The sequence below is a fragment of the Quercus lobata genome, chromosome 7 (genome assembly GCF_001633185.2).
Source record: "Quercus lobata isolate SW786 chromosome 7, ValleyOak3.0 Primary Assembly, whole genome shotgun sequence".
Lineage (NCBI taxonomy): Eukaryota > Viridiplantae > Streptophyta > Magnoliopsida > Fagales > Fagaceae > Quercus > Quercus lobata.
Window position 1 is genome coordinate 30096763 of NC_044910.1, and position 19388 is coordinate 30116150.

The 19388-nt window shown below is 32.4% G+C and overlaps 4 protein-coding genes across 5 annotated transcripts in view; 3 read left to right on the forward strand and 1 right to left on the reverse strand.

Annotated features, from left to right (window-relative positions):
- The first annotated feature begins 5786 nt into the window (after positions 1-5786).
- Positions 5787-9043, forward strand: LOC115952914 (glucose-induced degradation protein 4 homolog). Its single transcript, XM_031070263.1, has 8 exons — positions 5787-6011; positions 6518-6573; positions 6951-7094; positions 7922-7995; positions 8099-8153; positions 8238-8300; positions 8387-8514; positions 8742-9043. The coding sequence occupies exons 1-8, from the start codon at positions 5966-5968 to the stop codon at positions 8818-8820; spliced, it is 645 nt and encodes a 214-aa protein (XP_030926123.1). The 5' UTR covers positions 5787-5965; the 3' UTR covers positions 8821-9043.
- Positions 9044-12406: 3363 nt separating this feature from the next.
- On the forward strand, positions 12407-15694 carry LOC115951313 (putative cyclin-D7-1). Its single transcript, XM_031068504.1, has 6 exons — positions 12407-12797; positions 13181-13267; positions 13354-13452; positions 13535-13739; positions 15085-15218; positions 15303-15694. Exons 1-6 carry the CDS (start codon positions 12546-12548, stop codon positions 15537-15539), a joined length of 1014 nt encoding a protein of 337 aa, XP_030924364.1. The 5' UTR covers positions 12407-12545; the 3' UTR covers positions 15540-15694.
- A 1737-nt stretch (positions 15695-17431) lies between these two features.
- Positions 17432-18307, forward strand: LOC115953804 (light-harvesting complex-like protein OHP1, chloroplastic). The gene is made up of 3 exons (XM_031071603.1): positions 17432-17665; positions 17752-17874; positions 18007-18307. The coding sequence occupies exons 1-3, from the start codon at positions 17504-17506 to the stop codon at positions 18073-18075; spliced, it is 354 nt and encodes a 117-aa protein (XP_030927463.1). The 5' UTR covers positions 17432-17503; the 3' UTR covers positions 18076-18307.
- Positions 18308-18481: 174 nt separating this feature from the next.
- LOC115953803 overlaps positions 18482-19388 on the reverse strand; it is a 4931-nt gene continuing 4024 nt past the window's right edge. For both annotated transcript variants that reach the window (XM_031071601.1, XM_031071600.1), the window contains exon 12: positions 18482-18898. In XM_031071601.1, the coding sequence (XP_030927461.1) occupies positions 18720-18898 (179 nt within the window). In that variant the 3' untranslated portion in view covers positions 18482-18719. The remainder of the gene's footprint in view (positions 18899-19388) is intronic.

The window sequence follows — 19388 nt, forward strand, 5'->3', positions numbered from 1 at the left end:
AAAGTGAAAAAGACGATTTGTATTCGAATCTAACTATTAATTGAAGAGAACATACTAAATTGTCAATGACATTTATACCCAAAGACAAATCGTCAAGGACAAATTAAATTTCCATTGTTAGAAATTCAATTTTTTCACTCATGATATGTCAAAAGATTTAGTGTGCGTCTGGATGGCGTCTGCATTTCAACGTCTGCGTTTTCCTTTTTTTTTTTTTTTTTTAATTGAGAACAGTGTTTTCACATGAGATGTTATCTGTTAGTGGGTCCCGTGCACTGTGCACAGGACCCACAATGCACAGGACCCACTACCTCTTTGACTGTCCAAATTTTTCACTAGAATGTGACTATTCAGTGGGTCCCGTGCACTATTCATGGGACCCAAACACCTCTCTTTTCACCAAAACTTTCATTAAAAATGGGTCTCGTGGGATTATTCACACATTTAAAAATTATTTTGTTACAGTGTTTTCAGTTTTCAACTAAATAAGTAATATCCAAACACACCCTAAGTTTATGTCCAATCAAACTTTTCCATTGTTAGAAATTCAATTTTTTCACTCTCGATATGTCAAAGGATTAAGTTTCTGTTCATTGCACTGATGCATTAGATAAAAATTGTGTCCAATGTCTTTAACACATGGTCAAGGATTTTTTTTTTTTTTTTTAATTTTGAAATTGTCTCGTTCAATCAAATGGACGTGAGCCAAGGCATGATAATGCATAAGTAAATAACCAACAACTTTTTGTCTTTGTCTTATAAAGAAACACACACAAAAGAGAGTAAAAAAGATTCTAACAAAAAGTAAAATGTTGAATTAAAATTACTTGCATTTACGTTACAAACCTACTATGATTGAGGTTAAATCTACTTCAAAGAGAGATAACAAAATGGTATATATTAAGTTGTAATTTCTCAGGTTCATGGTGGACTTTATTTTGTGCCAATTTCATTATAATTTCATACACATTTTCTATGTGTTATGTGGGTTTTATTCTTAGAAATCACATAAAAAGTAACTAGATCTACCATCTCATGAGATAACTCACCAAACAAAGCAAAACAGTGATTTTTTTTTTTTTTTAAGCCAGAGAAAAGGAAAAACTACCAAAGAAAGCAATTGCAAAAGATCAACCCCATAAAGTAGAATCGGCAAGTAAAGATTGATTCTTAAGTAGCCTTTGTTTTTACATGATTAGCAAATATTATCAGTTAATAAATTAAAGTAAGGATAAAGTTTAGCTACAAAAATGGTTATAGTCTAAAGTTACAACTTTTTTCAAAAAAATTAACATTACTAAATATTTTGAAAATCTAACTATAAGGACCAGATTTGAATTCCTAGTCCAGCAGATAGATGGACTTAGGCACAAAAAGCTCAAAACAATGAATTTGTAGAGAGTGGGTTGGAAAACTAGGCATTAATGGATTGGACAAACACAAAAGTAGATTTGGATGACAAGAAGATGTAAATGGACAGGTTTGTAATAAAGAAAAACGTCCTCGGCAAAGTCCGAGGAAATCTGTTCTTATATATTTCTTTCAGATTTGATTACAAAGTCAGTTGTTGATGCTACAGTTATCTTCTCTCTCTTTTTTCGATCCCCCTGTCTCACTGCATCCTTCTTCTTTTATACTATCTTTTCTTTTTCATCTCCACCTTCCACGTGCATGCTAGACAGTCGATGTGGATACTTGTCCCATCAGCATTCCCCATAAATCCTTATATAGTAGTTGTAAGGCTGAAATCCATTGTTTAGGCATTACCTTCACATTAATGCGGTCAGAAAGTTAGTTGCAGTGCATTTAATGCGGAAGCAGTAGCTTTCTCCTAAGATATTTTAGGATTTCTCCCTCTCCTATGTCTCTATCGTGTTTATCTATACCGACCGAACTTCCTAAAACGTTCCTCTGAACAATGGATCACTCCTTTTGACCTCGGCTTATATTAGCCGAGTATGCATTCATCCTCGGACAATCATCTTGTGCAATTATGACTAAAACCAACTTCTTCATTCACTAACACAGTCTTTTCTGTCAAAGATTTTTCCTCCTCGGACAACTCTTAGTCCTCGGCTTGGGCCACAGACCTAATATACAAATAGATAATGGACCGCTATGCCCAATGTCCCTACACTAACTATTGAACCATTGAATTGTATATTCTTTACGCTCTTAATACATATGTCAAATTTTGTGTCAATTGGGTATTATTTAATATATGATCTATAAGCTTATATTTTATACATAACTTTAAACAACAAAAAACTGGCAATTTAAACAATTTACCGATGACATAGCTATTGATGTTTAATTTTCTAGAAATTTTACAAGCATAAAGAATATAAGAAGAAAATGTAATTCAGTAGTAAATTTGTCAAAATTCACCTCCAATAAAAAGATATTAAGTAGAGTTGTAGTTTTAACTAAACTTTGTCCTTAAAGTAATTCCTGATGTTTATACTGCTAATCTTTGTTACTAGAGGTAGTTTCCTTTATTGCTAGAGGTAGTTTATTGTTTTAGTTGGCTCACGGTGGCTTTGGCATCTTTTTCTAACTTTAACATTGATTTTAATGGTGTTAGATGTGGAGGTTCAGTGCTAAGAGCATTCACATTCAGAGTGCTAAAAAATTTAACATTTAGCACTTCAAAAGGCTAATATATCTATTTTAACATCTCACTTAACAATGCATGATAAATCTCATCTCCTATTTTAACATACAACCAATCACCATGGCGCAACCAATAAAAACAACAACCATGGCACCCAACAACAACAACCCCTAGCATAACCCATAGCAACCAACCACTCAACCACCACCATAATCCAACAACCCAACACACAATCCAAGTAGAAAAAACTTAGCAAGCACCACCTAAAACCTAGCAAAGCCAATCCACAACCCACCACAATCGAGCAACACCTTTCTTGGTAGCCCAATCCAAAATCAACCCGACCACAAACTTGCGTATCCACCGTGACTTGTGTACATCATTGGCCGTTGGAAGCCTAGGCCATCACAATCATTGTCCACCCTAGGCTGATCTAAGAGAGAGAGTTTTGAGAGTGTGAAAATAGAAGAGACAGTGGCGGCTCTAGGAATTTTTTCCAGGGTGGTCATTAGAAACTTAAATTATACAATATTTAATAAAAAAGATAGTTATATCTCATTATCAATGCTGCTTATCTCTTTCAAAATTTTAGTTAAATAAAATTTTTCTTGAATTTTTCTTTTTGTTTGGAAAGGCCCAATATATTGTTAAAGGACCAAAATTTGACTACAAACTTAGTTGTAGCCTAAAACTACAACTTTCACTAAACAAATTAACATGATTACATATTTTGAAAATCTAACTGTTGAATTATATGTTTTTTATATTTTTTATGTTCTTAAAACACATTTCAAGTTTCATGTCAATCGGATGTTATTTACTATTTAATCCATAAACTTATTTCTTGCATATAATTTTAGACTACAAAAACTCTCAAATTAAACATTTGATTGATGACAGATAACGCCTTAAAATGTATACTTGTTATATATTTATATGGGCGTTATCACCTTATTATTATGCTTAATTTGTACAATTAAGTCATGATTTGCATTAGTCCATTTTATTTATCTTTACATAATTTCTTGAATAAGATGCTATTCATTGTGTGTAATTTTCTACTTTCAGGAAATCATGTGAGAAAGATGAGTTTGCAAGAATTTGTGAAAGAATGGAGGCCAAACTAGAATTAAAGTGGAGCTAAAGGACCATGCTTAAATATATAAGGAGGTGCAGCTGGAGTACTTGGATCGTCTACCATGATTGGAAGCTTCAAATAAGGAAAGAAATCAAAGAAGCAGAATCTGAAAAGGAAAAATCTGATTTGAGCACTGATCAGTATTTTGGGCGTATCTCTCTCCTCAAAAATCCAATTGACACAAGGCTAGTTGGAACCGTGACTTAAATATCTACAACTTTCCAGTTTTGAGTTTTTCAAAATTCTCAATTTTTGAAGGCCGAAATTAACTTACAAGTTACCGCTGTAAACTTGGACGGAAATTAAAACAATAAATGTTTTATTTTCTTTGGACACTTAGACATTAGGGTTTTGAAGGAAGGCTGGTAGAACGAATTTTGGCAGAGAAAACCTTGTATTTTTCTTTCTCTAATGGCAGCCTAAACTCTTTGCTAGGACTAGGGGTTATGTTTCTTCTATACGGTATGAATATTTAATGTGATTCTTTCTAGGATTTTATCCACGACATATTTGATTGTTCAATTAGATTTTTTTTGATGTATTAGTTCTTCCATGTTTTCAATAAGTTCAATCATGTTTTTCTTATTGTTTAGATGAATTTCTTATAGTTTCACATAGAAATTAGGATTTAAAGTGAATGGGCTTTTCTGAAAACTTTTCTAACCGTATTATCAATCGAGATTATCATGCGTTCTTGAATTGTCTCAGTTCAACCGAATTATAAGTTTTTAATTGTATAAGAACAATCAATTATGAAATAGATATTTTCTTAGATCACAAAGAATTTCATATTGATATAGGGAAACACCCCGATGCCTTAGTATTTACATTATTGATTAAAATCAGTTTTTATTATTATTCTTGTTAACAATCACCAAGCAAAAGTATTTTTCTTCTTCACTCAAATTGTTATTTAATTATATTGTCTTTGAATTTACCCTGCTCCTTATGATTCGACCTCGGAACTCCGAGAAATATATTGCTACGATCTCTTGCACTTGGGAGTGAGCAAGCAATGACATAAGCTATTTATATTTATTCTTCTTGAAGTTTTGCAAGCATGGAGTATATAAGAAGAAAAAAAAAATGTAATCTAATCGTGGAATTGTTAAAATTCATATCTAATAAAAAAATATTGAGTGGAGTTATAACCTTAATCTACAACCAAGTTTATTACTAAATTTTATCCAAAATGTAATTATATTGGACCTAAAAAAATTTAGAATGGTCACACATTTTTTTTAAGGAAAAAAAATTAAGTCATAAAATTTTTAAATTTTATATAAAATAATGACTTTTACCACCCTGACTCTAACTTGCAGTCGCCAGTGAGAAGAGAGTGCAAGAGACAAGGAGAGTGTGAGAGAAATTTTTTAAAAAATGAATAGCAACTTGTTAGTAGCAATTACTATAATAAGTTGCTAAAATTCGTTTAACTTAGGAAATTTGGATGATTTTTTTTTTTTTTTTTTGGATATTGGGGTGCTAAAAAGCATTTTGGCAATTTTAATAAAAAATTATGAGATGTTATTATATGTGACCATTGTGTAACTAATTATATTTAAATTTTTCCATAAAAAAATTGTATTTAAATTTTGGTAAAATACTTGCAGCTATTAAAAAATTAGTACAAAAGATTTATATTTCTTTTTGGAAAGGGTAAACTTTTTTCATTTGTACGAGTATCTGTTTGAATTTAAACTCACAGGTGTGATGAAAAAAAAAATGTGGTATTTTGTAATGTTGTTCTAGTAATATTATTTGTATTTTTTAGAAATATGTGTGAGTGAAAAAATATGTAAAAATATATGTACTGTTATTTAAAAACTGAAAATTATTGCTCAAAAATCATATACTAAGAATTTATTTAAATACCATTTATTTTGCTGAACTCAAAACTTATTGCTGAATAGTAAAATATTTTCCATTTTCATTTCATTCCAAAGGCCAAACGCCCCTAAAATGCAATGATAACCGAATAAAAGCGGTGAAACTCGAGGACGCGTCGCATAAAAGAAAAAAATATATAATTTAAAACAGGCAACAAGTGACGAGTCGGATCCACTCTGACCGGACCGCCCCGGATAGTGGGTAAATCCTTGGAGACTTGGAGTTGGACCTTTTGTCACTTTTGGAGTTTTTAGACAAAATCGAATACCCGAACAAGGAAGGGAACTGTGATTGGAATTGGATCATATCAATCAACAAATCAGATGCCAGTGAGAGTGGTGGAAAGCTCCGCACCTTCTCAAGTTTCAGGTTTTTATTTTGTCTTTGCTTTACTTTCCTTACAATATTTTTCTTACGTTAGGGCTTTCCTTACGTTCTTTCCTTTTAACTCCTTTTTTTCACTCCTACGTTAATTTTAAAATTGTAAAATCTCTCTCCGATAACAGAAATTTAGGTTCACAGCCAATTTATTGACAATAATTTATACACAAGTTTAGATTTCTTTATTTTCGCATGTTGTCCTTTTATTACATGTTTGTAGAGGTTCCTGCTATGCTTAATTTTAGAATTCATAGTGAATTTTTCAGGATCCTAATTAAAACTTAGTTACAGTAACTTATAACTTAGGTGTTGTACCACATTAAGTTTCAGAATTAAGTTCAAACTCGTGATTACATTGACCAATAAAACACAAACAATGTTATCTTTTCCGTGGACAATTAAACTTTAATGCAACCAGGTGTTTGAATTTTTAATGTACTAAGATTTACCTGCGTTTAAATTTTGTTTTAATCTATGTATGTTTAATTGTGAAGGAGCAAATTCTGGAAAGACTTCACCCCCGGCATGCACACTTTTGAGTGTTGGACAGGTTATTCTTTGGCCCCCTTTTTTCTTTCCCTTATGTAAAGTTTACTTCTCGGTAAGATTTTGGTACTCGGTTTAACATACATTAAAGCCTATGTGATCTGAACTTTGAGTAGTTATTTTTATATTCAACTATTACTAGGTACCACATGTACAATTATAGTCAAGTTTGAGCAAATGCATGAGATTTCCCTTTAACCATTTGAAGTGAAAAGTATAGATCTACATAATTTACTGCCAAATGGAATCATTTTGATAAATTCTTTATAATCTCGATCAAAGATTCATAAGCCTAATTATATGAGTTGGCTAATCGTCATTGCATTAGTTGAGAAGTACTCTGGTATTCAGAATGTTTCTTAAAGCATAATTTTGTCGCAGGCATTCTCTGGTACTCAGAATGTTTCTAGTCTTCAAAAAGATGAAGCATGGAGAGTTAATGTTCGCATACAGGGATGTGACCTTGAACATGGGTATCTATGTGGCACCATGGAAGCTCTCAATGTTCCTATGGCAGACACACCAGTAAGCACTTCTTCAATTTGGTTTTTTCATTTAACAACCACCAGAAACATTAATAATTCTTTTGTGTGTGTGTTCTCTGTTATATGGAGGATAGTGCTAAAAACGTGACTTATGAATGTAAAAACACAATGGCCAATGAGCTCTAGCCTCTAGGCCTTTAACATAAATGGTACCTTCTCCCCTTTTAAGAGCAGAATGGGGGTGAGATCGTGGGTTCAAGACCCACCTGGTGCATGTGTAATTTACTAATAAAAAGATAAATGTGAATGCACCATGAAAGAATTAAGCAGATACAGAGTTTTTGTGAACTTCTGTCTACAATACTTTATCTCCTAAGTAGGTTAACAGTAGTTTTTTAAGAGGCAGCTGATCAAGAGGTTTCTTCCCCCACTGGCCTTTCAATATTCTGATTGTTGTGTGATTCTCCTTAATTGCCATGTAACTGTATTACATTGCCATGTTTACCTAATTGATTGTTATCATGCATTCTCCATCTTCTTTGGTTGCAGCAGCCGTGAATTTCAGTTGCTCAAATTCAAATTTTACTCTCTTTGTTTTATACTTTTTTTTATCAGCATGATGTACACATGAATGCTCCGTAACAGAATATGTGATGCAATTGTACTTTTGGCCATAAATTGTTTGGTTATATTTTCTCAACCTAATGAAACTGGGCTGAATAGCATGCCTGAATCTTGATATGCAACTGGCACTTCATTTAGACAACTGCTAAGGTGTCATGACCCCCTTGTTTACTCTAGTTGAAATATGGCAATTTGCCTTCTTTGTTTGTGGAGAATTTTTTGTTTCATTTACGATTATGTCAGGTAGTGACCTTCTGGGAAGGGGAGATTGTTGATACGATAAATTATACTTTCTTCACTGGCAAATGGGAAGCGACGTATGTTCCTCTCCTCTTCCATCTATTTTATCATAGAAGACTTATTAAACAACAGTGATCTTGGACAAAACAATCCAATGCTGACTGGATGATCTCTTGACAGGCCAGAGGATGATAAAAAGCACTGGGACAAGTTTCCATCCTTTTCTCCCTTTAAGGTAAAGATTTGGAACTTTTTTGTTCACCATGTGCAGTATATGCTCTGCTCTCTCTGCTCTGTTAACTGGTTCTGTTCTTTTCAGAGTCAAGTGGAAATTGATGGTGGCAAAAATGTGGACCTGAGTAACTATCCATACATATTTATGGTAACGTAGTCTCAATTATTTCATCATTTGGTGAAAGAGCTTGCCATATGAAGTACTAATGTGCCTATTTTGTTTTGTTGGTGCAGAGATGGAAAGAGCAATATTTTGTGAATGTTGGGACAGACTGTGGGTTAACTATAGCTGGTTTTTACTATGTTTGTTTCTCTTGTAGTGATGGCTCCATCAGTGGTTTCTATTATGATCCTAATAGCAGGTATCTCCTCCACACTGTTGGTTAAACTGTTCTGGTTTCTCTTTCTTCAAATTATAGAATGCAGTAATTTCCCTTTACCCACAGAGATGTGCATCTGCTCATAAAGTATTTTCATTTCTGTTAGATGACTCCACAACACCCCCCCCCCCCCAAAAAAAAAAAAAAGAACATGGGCGCATACAAATAAATTAAACTGATTGATGATAATTACTTGAAACTGCCTGCAGCCCATTTCAGAAACTTGAGCTGAAATCAACTAATGATGGAAGATCAGGTTTCAGTTTTTCATCATATGAGTTGCAATAAAATGGAAGAAATGCATCTGATTTCAAGGTAGAACTTGATTGAACTTTGCTTGGTCAGGTGAATTCTTTGATTTACATCTTGGACAAACTGAGGTATTATGCAAGAGCACAATGTATCCAATTATTGTACAAGTGTTATATTGGAAAAATTGATGAGCGATGTAGATCTGTTTGTACTGCTTAGAGTACTTCTTGAGTTGTTATATGTGAATTTAAGTTTAAAATGCACGTCAAGGCAAAAGGGTTCTCTTTTTTCTTTTTGAGATTTCATTGCACAACGATAACAGAATATATTTTACACCGATATTTCAAGCTATACAAGTAAACAAACCTTCAAAAGGTAATAAAATTATAAAAACCAACAAATAACAACCAAGTGACCAACCAATTATAGCAGTTAACTTTAGTATGATAAGAAAAATACCTAATAATTACAAAGCCTTCTGTTAAGCTTGGAACATCAGCATCTTTAACATACCATAGAAGGCCTCTCAAGATCTAACATCAGCATCTTTAACATCCCATACAGGTCAAGTCAAAGTATTTCTATCCATTTTAATTTTAATGGATCATTTCATTTCAGAGATCTATATAGCTTGCAAACAACCCTCCCAGTGTATCTACTTCTTGTGATCTTGCTTTTATGTATATGAGAGGTGGAAAGGAGTGGAATAGAAAGAATCTTTTATAAATTTTCCTTACATTCGTGTTTGGGAGTTTAATCATGGAAAGGTCATTTCCTTACTTAAAAGTTTAAGCAGTCATTCTTTCATTTTCCATAATTAAAAATAAAAAAATAAAATAAAAAACTTATTATATTTTCATTTTCCTCAAAGTTGGGAAGAATTGGAGGAGGAATTGAAGGGAATGGAACGAAGTTTAATGAAGTTTTGACTAAAATGCCTATAATGTTTTTTTTTTAACAAATTTCTTGTAATGTTTGCATGACAAAGTTTGGCTATAAACTTGGTTGTGTAGCCAATAATTACAACTCCTACTAAAAAAATTAATATGGTTACATATTTTGAAAATTTAACTATTGGATTGCATGTTATTTATGTTCTTATCATGCATATCAAATGTTATTTATTATTCAACTTATTTTTTATGTATAATTTTAAACTACAAAAACGTGAAATTTAAATATTTAATTAATGACATAGCTATTGTAAGGACCGGATTTGGGTTTCTCGCCCAAATGGTGGATGGACTTAGGCCTAATGCAATGAATTTGTAAAGAGTGAGTTGGAAAACTGGGTTTTAATGAATCGGTCCACAAATGAAGTGGATTCAGATCACAAGAATATGTAAATGGACAAGTTTAATCTAAAGAAAACTGTTTTTGGCGTAGTTCGAGGAGATCAGTTCTTGTAAATTGATTCTCAAGTTTGATTACAAGTTCAGTTCTTGGTTATTACAGTGTTTTCTTTTTTCTTTTCGATCCCCTTTTTTTCTCAGGGATCTCTTATATTATATATCTCCCTTTAAATGATCTTGGCCCTCCACTTGTCGATCATCCAAGCCACCACTTGAGTACTTGTCTCATCGAACACCCTCGTAGGCTCTCTGTGAGTTGGGGTGACCAAGGCAGCACTGTTCAGGGTCTTCTCTATATAAATGCGACCAGAGAGTTAGTTGCAGAGCATTTAATGTGATGGTAGCAGTTTTTTCTTAAATATTTCTCAACTCCCACCTTGTTCTGTACGTTCACAGTGCATATCCTTATCACCAGAGTTTCGTGGAATGTTACTCTGAATAATAGAGCTCACCTTCTGACCCCTTCTTTATTTAGCCAAGGAAATATTTCTCATCGGCTTACCTCTCTCAACCTTTACAGCAATAGCTTGTTCGTGAAGTCTTTGGTCTTAATCCTTCCTTACTGTTGATCTATTATCGGACCATTGTGCCTCCTCAGACAATCCCAAAGCCCAATATATATCTGGGCCTACATCCCCACAACTATTAATTTTTAATCTTTCAAAAATTTTGCAAATATGGAGAATATAAGAAAAAAATGTAATCCAATTATAGATTTTTCAAAATTCACATGTAATAAAAAAATATTGAGTGAAGTTGTAGTCATTGGCTACAATCAAGTTTATAACTAAATTTTGTCCTCATTTGCAACACCTTACCTAATAATATCTCATTATTTTTTCTACACAATTTTTGTAGTTGAATCCTAGATCTTGTCTTGCACCAATGATCTATATTTTTAAGCCATTATCATGATAGTGGACCCTAATTGGTCAAATAAAAACCGGTGGTTCAACCAGTAAAAATCGAAAATCAAACGGTTCTTTAACTGTTCCAGTTTTCAAATTCATGAATTCATTTCATAACTCTCTTTTAAAACATCTAAAGAAGATGGCTTAGTATTATTTGATTCCATTTCTTTTTTTTTCATTATACTTATTTACTTTCATTCTATTCATTTCAATTACTTTATTATTTAATCATTTCATTCTATTCATAAGGATGTTGGAGGATAAAAATTATTTGTTCGTCAGTGGGCAACTTGTAGCTTGAATGGCACCTTTCCTTGCTCCTTTCCCATGTCACAGGTTCAAACTTCAAATTAACTCTCTTCCCAAAATAATAATAATAATAATAACAACAATAATAAATACATAGCATATTATTTTACTATAGTTTGTGAAGTATAAAATAGAACATTAAGAATGAGACAAAATTTATTTTTTGTATAATACTAAATTTATTACAAAGTTTATCACAAAAATATTTATAAATTGACGTGATAATAAATATGATTTGTGTTGTTTTAACTCATAATAAATAAATTTGATTCTCAAAAAAAAAAAATCATAATAAATAATAGTATAAATAAATTTTTTTTTTAATTTATGACATCAATTTATAAAACTTATTAAGACTCATGTGAGTTGCTTATAAGTTTCTAAGCTGGCCTCGCATGCTACATTCATTGATGATATGAAAAATTGTGGTGGTAGCATTGACGTGGCAATTGATAGCAAAGCTATACAGCCCCCACTCATGGCAATGGAAACATAGTGTGAGCTATGATTTTTTTAGTGGAGTTTGTAGTATATTTTTGTATTCAAATTCCTTTCTCTCTCCTTGTGAATGGGTTTGCTTCTCAAATAATATTATATGGTTAGCCAATTAATCTAGCCCCCGCGGCCTCATGATCATGACTTGAAGACGAAGACAACGTGGGTCCACACTGAACTCGAAAAGCGACATGTCGAAAGAAAGTGGGACCATTCATGAACTGAACTAACTACATGGGGGTGACAGTTGGTCCTTCCCCGTATTGAAGGGAGAGGAGCCATGTACACTACATGCACAGCTGTCCTCGTGTTCTCACTCACGCAATAGTTTACGACCCTCAAATTAAAATAAATAAATAAACCATAATAGCCAGCCATAGCCATATATAGCATTTACCCCATTTCATGTGGGACGTGTCCCTCTTTTTATTTCCCGCTCTGCTTCTAACTACCCAAGTACCAAACCAACCCCACGTCCATGTATGGGCCATATATAACTTTCTTTCATTCCCTCTAATTTCTCGCATATGCTTTCCGTTTTGGTCATGTACGAAAAGCTAACCCTTATTGTTCTATGATTATCACGTCAATGTCATTTTCAATTTCATTGACAATGGTACACGTACATACATTCCCCCATTGAAGTTTGAACCGTAGATTACAAGTTTTTTTAAGAGTTCTTTCAAAAATCGGTATGGAAAGCTTGCTTTGTGATGAGTCGTGGCTATCTAGCCCAGCAACACCTATTCATCAACATGCAACTAAGCACCACAGTTCAGAGAGCTACTATGGTTCGTTTTATACTACTAAGGAAGATTGTGAGCAGGCCCTTGCTATATACCTAGAGAAGGAGATGAGTTACATGCCTGAAGCTAGTTATATTGAGCATCCCCGGTCGAAAAATTTGATCTTTGCTAGATTTAGAGCTATTCAATGGCTTTTCAGGGTCAGTTCCCAGAGTACTGCTTCATGTTTTAATTTCTTTCTCCATTGGAAAAGTATCATCTCTATTGGACCCATTTTATAGTTCATATTAGATATTACAAATCTAAACATGTATCTAATATTGCATCATATAAAACTTTAATTACATGACAGTTTGTACAATACTATAAGATCAAGAAAATAAAATCTTAATCCTGAAATGAATTTTTTTTTTTTCATTTCAAATGGAAATGATTTGTTCTTGGTCTTAATGGATATGGCAGATTATGTATAGCTTCAAATCTTGATCTGCATTGAAAGAAAAAGAGTAGTATTGCTAAGTTATAAAAGGTTTTATTATTTGTTTACCAGTCTCACAATTTCCCTTGGGTTGTTTGTTTCCAGTCCAGAAGTCGCTTGAATCTCTCTTTTGAAACTGCTTTTCATGCTGCAAGTTATCTTGATCGATTCATATCTATGCATCAATGCAATGTAAGGAATACTCCTGGAAATATATAGATTTCTTCTTCGATAAAACAATATTTGGATTGAGTACTAAAATGTAACTTATTTTTAAGGGACGGGAACATTGGATGGTTGAATTGTTGTCTGTTGCGTGCTTATCTATTGCCTCCAAGTTCAGTGAAACCTGCACTCCTAGCTTGCATGAAATTCAGGTAACTCTTGTCGTTGTTGTGGTTGTTGGTGTTGTTGTTATTAAGATATATAATTGATTGGCTTTTACTGTTGTAACTGAAGATGGAGAATTTGGACCATTCATTTCATCCAAGCACTATCCAACAGATGGAATTGAAGCTGCTAGAGGCACTAGGATGGCGCCTTGGCTCTACAACGGCTTATTCTTATGTTGAACTGTTGATGTGGAGTACTGACTCTTTGAAACCTCACCTCCATGAGGAATTTATTACCCGAGTAACCGAGTTACTTCTTGGGGCTATTTCAGGTATATGCATTATCTTCATATATTGTGTACTCAATAGGAGGCAAATGAGGGCTAATGCCATGGTTTAACTCTTCAAATTGCCAATTGTGCAGTTTTTACTTTTTATAGCTTACATGCATATAGTTATATAAGAAGAGGGCTTGTAAATTTTAGGGCTGACTCTTCCACTAGTACACTTCAAAACAATTGTCTTAAGGTCCCAAAGTGGAAGAAGCCCTCATAATTTTAATCTTAGAATAATCTAAAGAAATATCTCATAATATACTTGAATATGTATATAGTTTTTAAAAGATGGCCTAATATGTCCTATTAAAAATATAAGAAACCCGGATACTCTTTTTTGTTCTCTTTTTCTCTCTAATTTGAAATCAGGAATTGCATCATTTACCCAAAAAAAAAGTTCTACCCATCAAAAGGCCCCATAATTTTGTCTTAATCTCAAATTGTTTTTTTAATCAAGATATTTATTGTGATATAAATAGTTTATATATACTTTAAGAATAAATTTTTAAAAGAAATTTTGCAAATAGAAAAAACACTTAAGTTGGATACTAAATATACAAAACCATTAAAAATATTTTTCAAATGCATGTATTGCTTTTTATATTTTTATATTGACAATACTATAATTGTTTATGCAAAATAAGAAGTTTTTCGAAAATTAAGAATTATAAAATCCTATCTAAAATCGATTATGACTGGAAAAAAAAAAGATTAGATTAGTCATATTATTACTTGAAAAGTATAGATTAACAAAACTTGAATGCATAAATTAGTTATTAATCTTTTATTTTAAACTAGAATGCAAAAATTGATTACACTCTCACTTAAACTTATCATCTTAAACCTCAAATCATATATATAGAACCATTAACCCTCATTAAATTTATCCATATATTTGCAAAACTTAAACTCTTGTCACTGGCAAATTTTAGCTGCTGCTGTCTATTTATATAGAAATTATCTCTTATGACCAAATTACTCATGTTATAAGCCAATGAGTGAATATCATTTGAAATGTTGGTAAGAACAACTTTTGATTAAAAGGAATATAAAATTAAATCACATAGCATTCATTTGACATGTTCCCTAGGTAATTTGGTATGCTTGTTATGGGATATACTCTCTCCTATTTATATGCCTATTGCTTCCGGCCTTTACTTTAAGCTTTAAATTGCATCATGAAAGGCTGGCACAAAGTACTGTACACGTAAAAAAAGTTCCAATAGAAATGCCTCTTGCTGTGGAGCAAAGAAGTATTGCTTTATCCATGAATTTTCTCATGCTGAAGGTAGATCCTACTTGATTTGATTCCACTGATATTTAAACTCATCAAAACGTCCAGATTCAAAAGTGTTGGAATTTAGGCCAAGCGTTATTGCAGTATCTGCACTTTGGTGCAGTCTAGACGAGTTACACCCATCAACATTCGATGCCTACCTAACCTCTCTGACAAGACACTTCAATCAATCTCAAAAGGTAAAAATCTGGAAAAGAAAGAAGAAGAAAAATTCTAATTGAATGGAAAGTACTGTTTTATTGACAAGCTTCTCAATTTGATAGGATGATCTAGTGAGGTGCCATATGATCATGGAAGCTCAGCAGGTTGGTTCTTTGCAAAACTTGATAGATAATGATAATGGGAACTATTATGACTGCCCTTCAAGTCCCACCACAGTATTGCCGAAGCAGCCCATTGACATATGTGATTGCAGTTTTAATTTCTCTTTCTTGAAGATGCGTGGTCCAAATGTCAATCTCAATTCAAGTAGGAAGAAAAGAAAGAGAGAAGAAGACTAAAAATCAAATGGTTATCATGGTCTTTTATATGATTGTGATTGTTGTGCCAAGAAGAGTTAAAATTGTAAGATAATAATAATCATATAACAAAGGAATTTATATAATTCAATAGATAAATGACCACGGAAGCAGTTTGGTCATCTCCTTCTCCATGTACGCTGTCAACTTTGATAATAAGATATTATATTGATCCTTTCTTTTTTCTTTTCTTTTTTTTTTTAGAAATCAAGACTTTACCATTTTTTAAGACAAATTTTTACCAATTAAATTAAATTAGATTTCAACTATATCTTTATATATATATATATATATATATTGACCTAGTTAGATATATTGCTACATAAATACCTCACCCCTCCCCCCTCCCCCCTCCCCTGCCCCCAAAACTCATATCTAGGCCCCACATTCCCCATGCACTACCTAAGTCACCATGCACTACCTAAGTCACCTAATTGTACATATATCTTTATACTTATGTTATTTAACCATAACTTAGTGGGTTAAATGTGCCCTTTTTATACATAAAGTCAATTTATATATATATATATATATATATATATTTATTTGCATAAAGTTAATTAAATATTTTTATTCATTAGAAATTTAAATAAAAAGCTTTATCTATCCATAAGTATCAATTATAAATTTTTTTTTTTTTTAAATGTGACATTCAACAAATTATTCTATAATTTATAGTAGTTTTTATCTAAATCTCTATCATTAATATCTTTTTTTTTAAATTAAAAACACTCTTTAATATTGTGTAAATGATATATGATATAAAAACTGACTTTTATATGTAACTTATATCCACTTTCCTACGTTCTCTTTTATCCGCCCAATCTTTCTCTCTTCTTAATCTTTTAAATCTAAAGAAAATTGTTTTAGTTATAAAAATCAAGAATGATATCAATAGATTCAATACATATCAGTGAAAATATCTGTTAGAAATACTGAATAATTGTATTGTATTTCTCAAGTGGTAACATATACATGAGTATTTTTACATAAAAGATAGAAGTGTGCAATACAAGTATGTGCGATGTACAAGTGAGATAAATAAAGCGGACTTAAACCCCACAAGCCCTGTTACATGTTTACAATATCAAACTCTTTGAATATTGAAAGTATTGATCTAGTAAATAATAAAAGTCAATATATAAATATATGTGAAAAATCAAAAGGGAAAAAAAAATCAAATATGCTAATATCTCATTTTTTATGGATCAAAATCTTTGAAAATATTGGATCAGTAAAATATTAAAAGATCATTTATTATAATTGATTGAAATAATTAATATTTTTTTATATTTAAAATTTTAATCTTAAGAGAATTGGTGCATATATGTTAATGTATATTGATGAAAAATTATATTTTTACATTTATTATTCATGTACACTTTACATTATAGACATATATGGTGTCCGATTGTGATCCGCTTATTTTACTGAAACTAAAAATTTTTTACTGAAAATACTGTAAATAAAGGTAAAAGTTAGCTGAAATAGTATACTAAGATTTATGAATAGTACCAAAAAGTATAATAGGACCATAAATAGTAACAAAAATAAGTTGAATAGTAAAATAAGTTGGCAAAAATAATCCATGCCAAACACACACATAATATTGTTCAAATTTGTATGTACAATAAATTTAAACATATAATTGTTCTAAATTAATGAAATTTTAAAGAAAAAAAAAAAACAATCCAGTGAATCTACCCTTTCAAATTTTAATTGTTAGGAGTGGGACCCAAGACAAGAGCAACGGGCTAGAAGAATCCTGCGCAGTACTCACCACAGTCCAGTCCAATATGAACGTGTATCAAAACTAGCCAGGAAAAATATATAAATAAATAAAAGTCATAAAGAGTAAAATAATAATAATAAAAAATAAAATAAAATATGAACAAGTAGATAAGGTGACTGAAGAGGCAATTGCTACGGTTGTAGAACCAAAACCAATGGCATCTTCATCTTCCATAATATCTTCTTCTCTCCTCCTTCCCTCCAGAGCTCCAATAAATCATCGAAACCAACAACTAACTCTTTTCAATAATCGTAATGCTACAAATTTCAAGAACCGGGTCTCCTTCAGAGTCCATGCTGCAAAGCTTCCTGCTGGAGTATGTTCTTCTTGCTTTTTGCTCTTAGTTTTCGTAGTAAAACATTATTCTATGTTACCTGAGGAAATGGGTTTTGGAAATTTCAGGTAGAACTGCCGAAAGCAGAGCCAAAATTCAGAGCCCCTTTTTTTGGTTTCACAAAGACAGCTGAAACTTGGAATTCTAGAGCTTGTATGATTGGACTTATTGGGACTTTCATTGTAGAATTGGTGAGTTATTTCTTTCTTTTGAACTTAACTGTCTTCTTGCTATTGTAATCCAAAACATGTTTTTTTTTTCTTTTTCTTTTTTTTTCAGTTTTTTACCTAACTGTCACTCATTGTGGCGTTGTGTTTTTTCAGATAATAAAAAAGGGGATATTGCAGGTAATTGGTGTGGATATAGGCAAAGGTCTTGATATTCCACTGTGATCATTTAATCTGGATATATACATACAGTCGTACATGTATATATATATTTATATATGTATGCTTGAATGTATGTAACTCATGTGAGCAGTCTATTATTCATTACAAGAGCTGTAATTGTAATTTAACTCTGTATTGTACCTTTAAACAGTGTATTTTTATTTGATGTTTTGACTGAAAGTGTACCCTTAAATTTTACTGCGCGTACAATACAACTATGTATTAAACCTTTAAATCAGTAACCATTGGGGCTTAGAGCTCATCAATGATCAATCTGAGGTTCATTTTACTGGTCAACCTTTGGCTTTGAGCTCATCAACTATGTATTAAACCTTTAAATCAGAAAACAACACAGCCCCCCAAAGGAACCAAAAAGAGATAATCAAACCCGAGAGTACTTGGATTTGTGCATCTGAAACTATTTAATTTCTGACCAAAATTTATATACAGGGGATTGTCCAAAGATCACATTATACAGATAATGTCTCTCTGCATATTCATAGAGGGATACATAATGTCATCCATTTTTCTGACATGCTACAAAGGTGGTGTGTACGTGGGTTTGGACTGAATTTCCCAATTTCTTGGGCGTGATGTATCAAAACTGGAACCGCAAATTCCTGCTGGAAAACATGGAAAAAGATAAATTACAGTGCCCTGCAGATTCGAGCATCTATAACAGGCACTTCGGAAGATGGGTCTGATATTTCTAGTGCCTCAGCCAGTGACAGTCTGCGGTTCATCCATGCACCCTCAGCCCAACTCCTCATTTTCTCTCCTTGAACCTTTCTATTCTGTTGGACACAAAGTGCTTCTGCATACCCACCTACATAATCAAAGAACTACATCAATGCAGAAATCCTGCTAAAAGTCAACATACCAAACCATGACAAATAAAACACATTGCGGGTGCAAGTGCGTGCACACACATTCTACTTAAATTTGGAGCATAGACACTACTCACAAGTCACAACTCTTGATGTGCATACATTTTGTCAGATACCATCCATGCCAAGGTGTATGCATGACAAACAAGCATCTCAGCCTCAGCAGAAATATGATATGCACTCTAATTTCCCTCCATCTTACAAATAGAACAGAATCAATAGATTCAACCAGCAAAACAAAAGTGACAAAAGCGGAGTCGCCATAAGTTTATAAATGTAATACACTCCGTTTTCAGAATATGAACAAATGCAAAAGGTAAACAAAGTCAATGTTCAGGTATATACATTGGTGTAACATATAGCAACATAAACATATGACTTTTGCAGGCCAACACTAATTCTTAACATGGCAATTACTCTGGTACAATC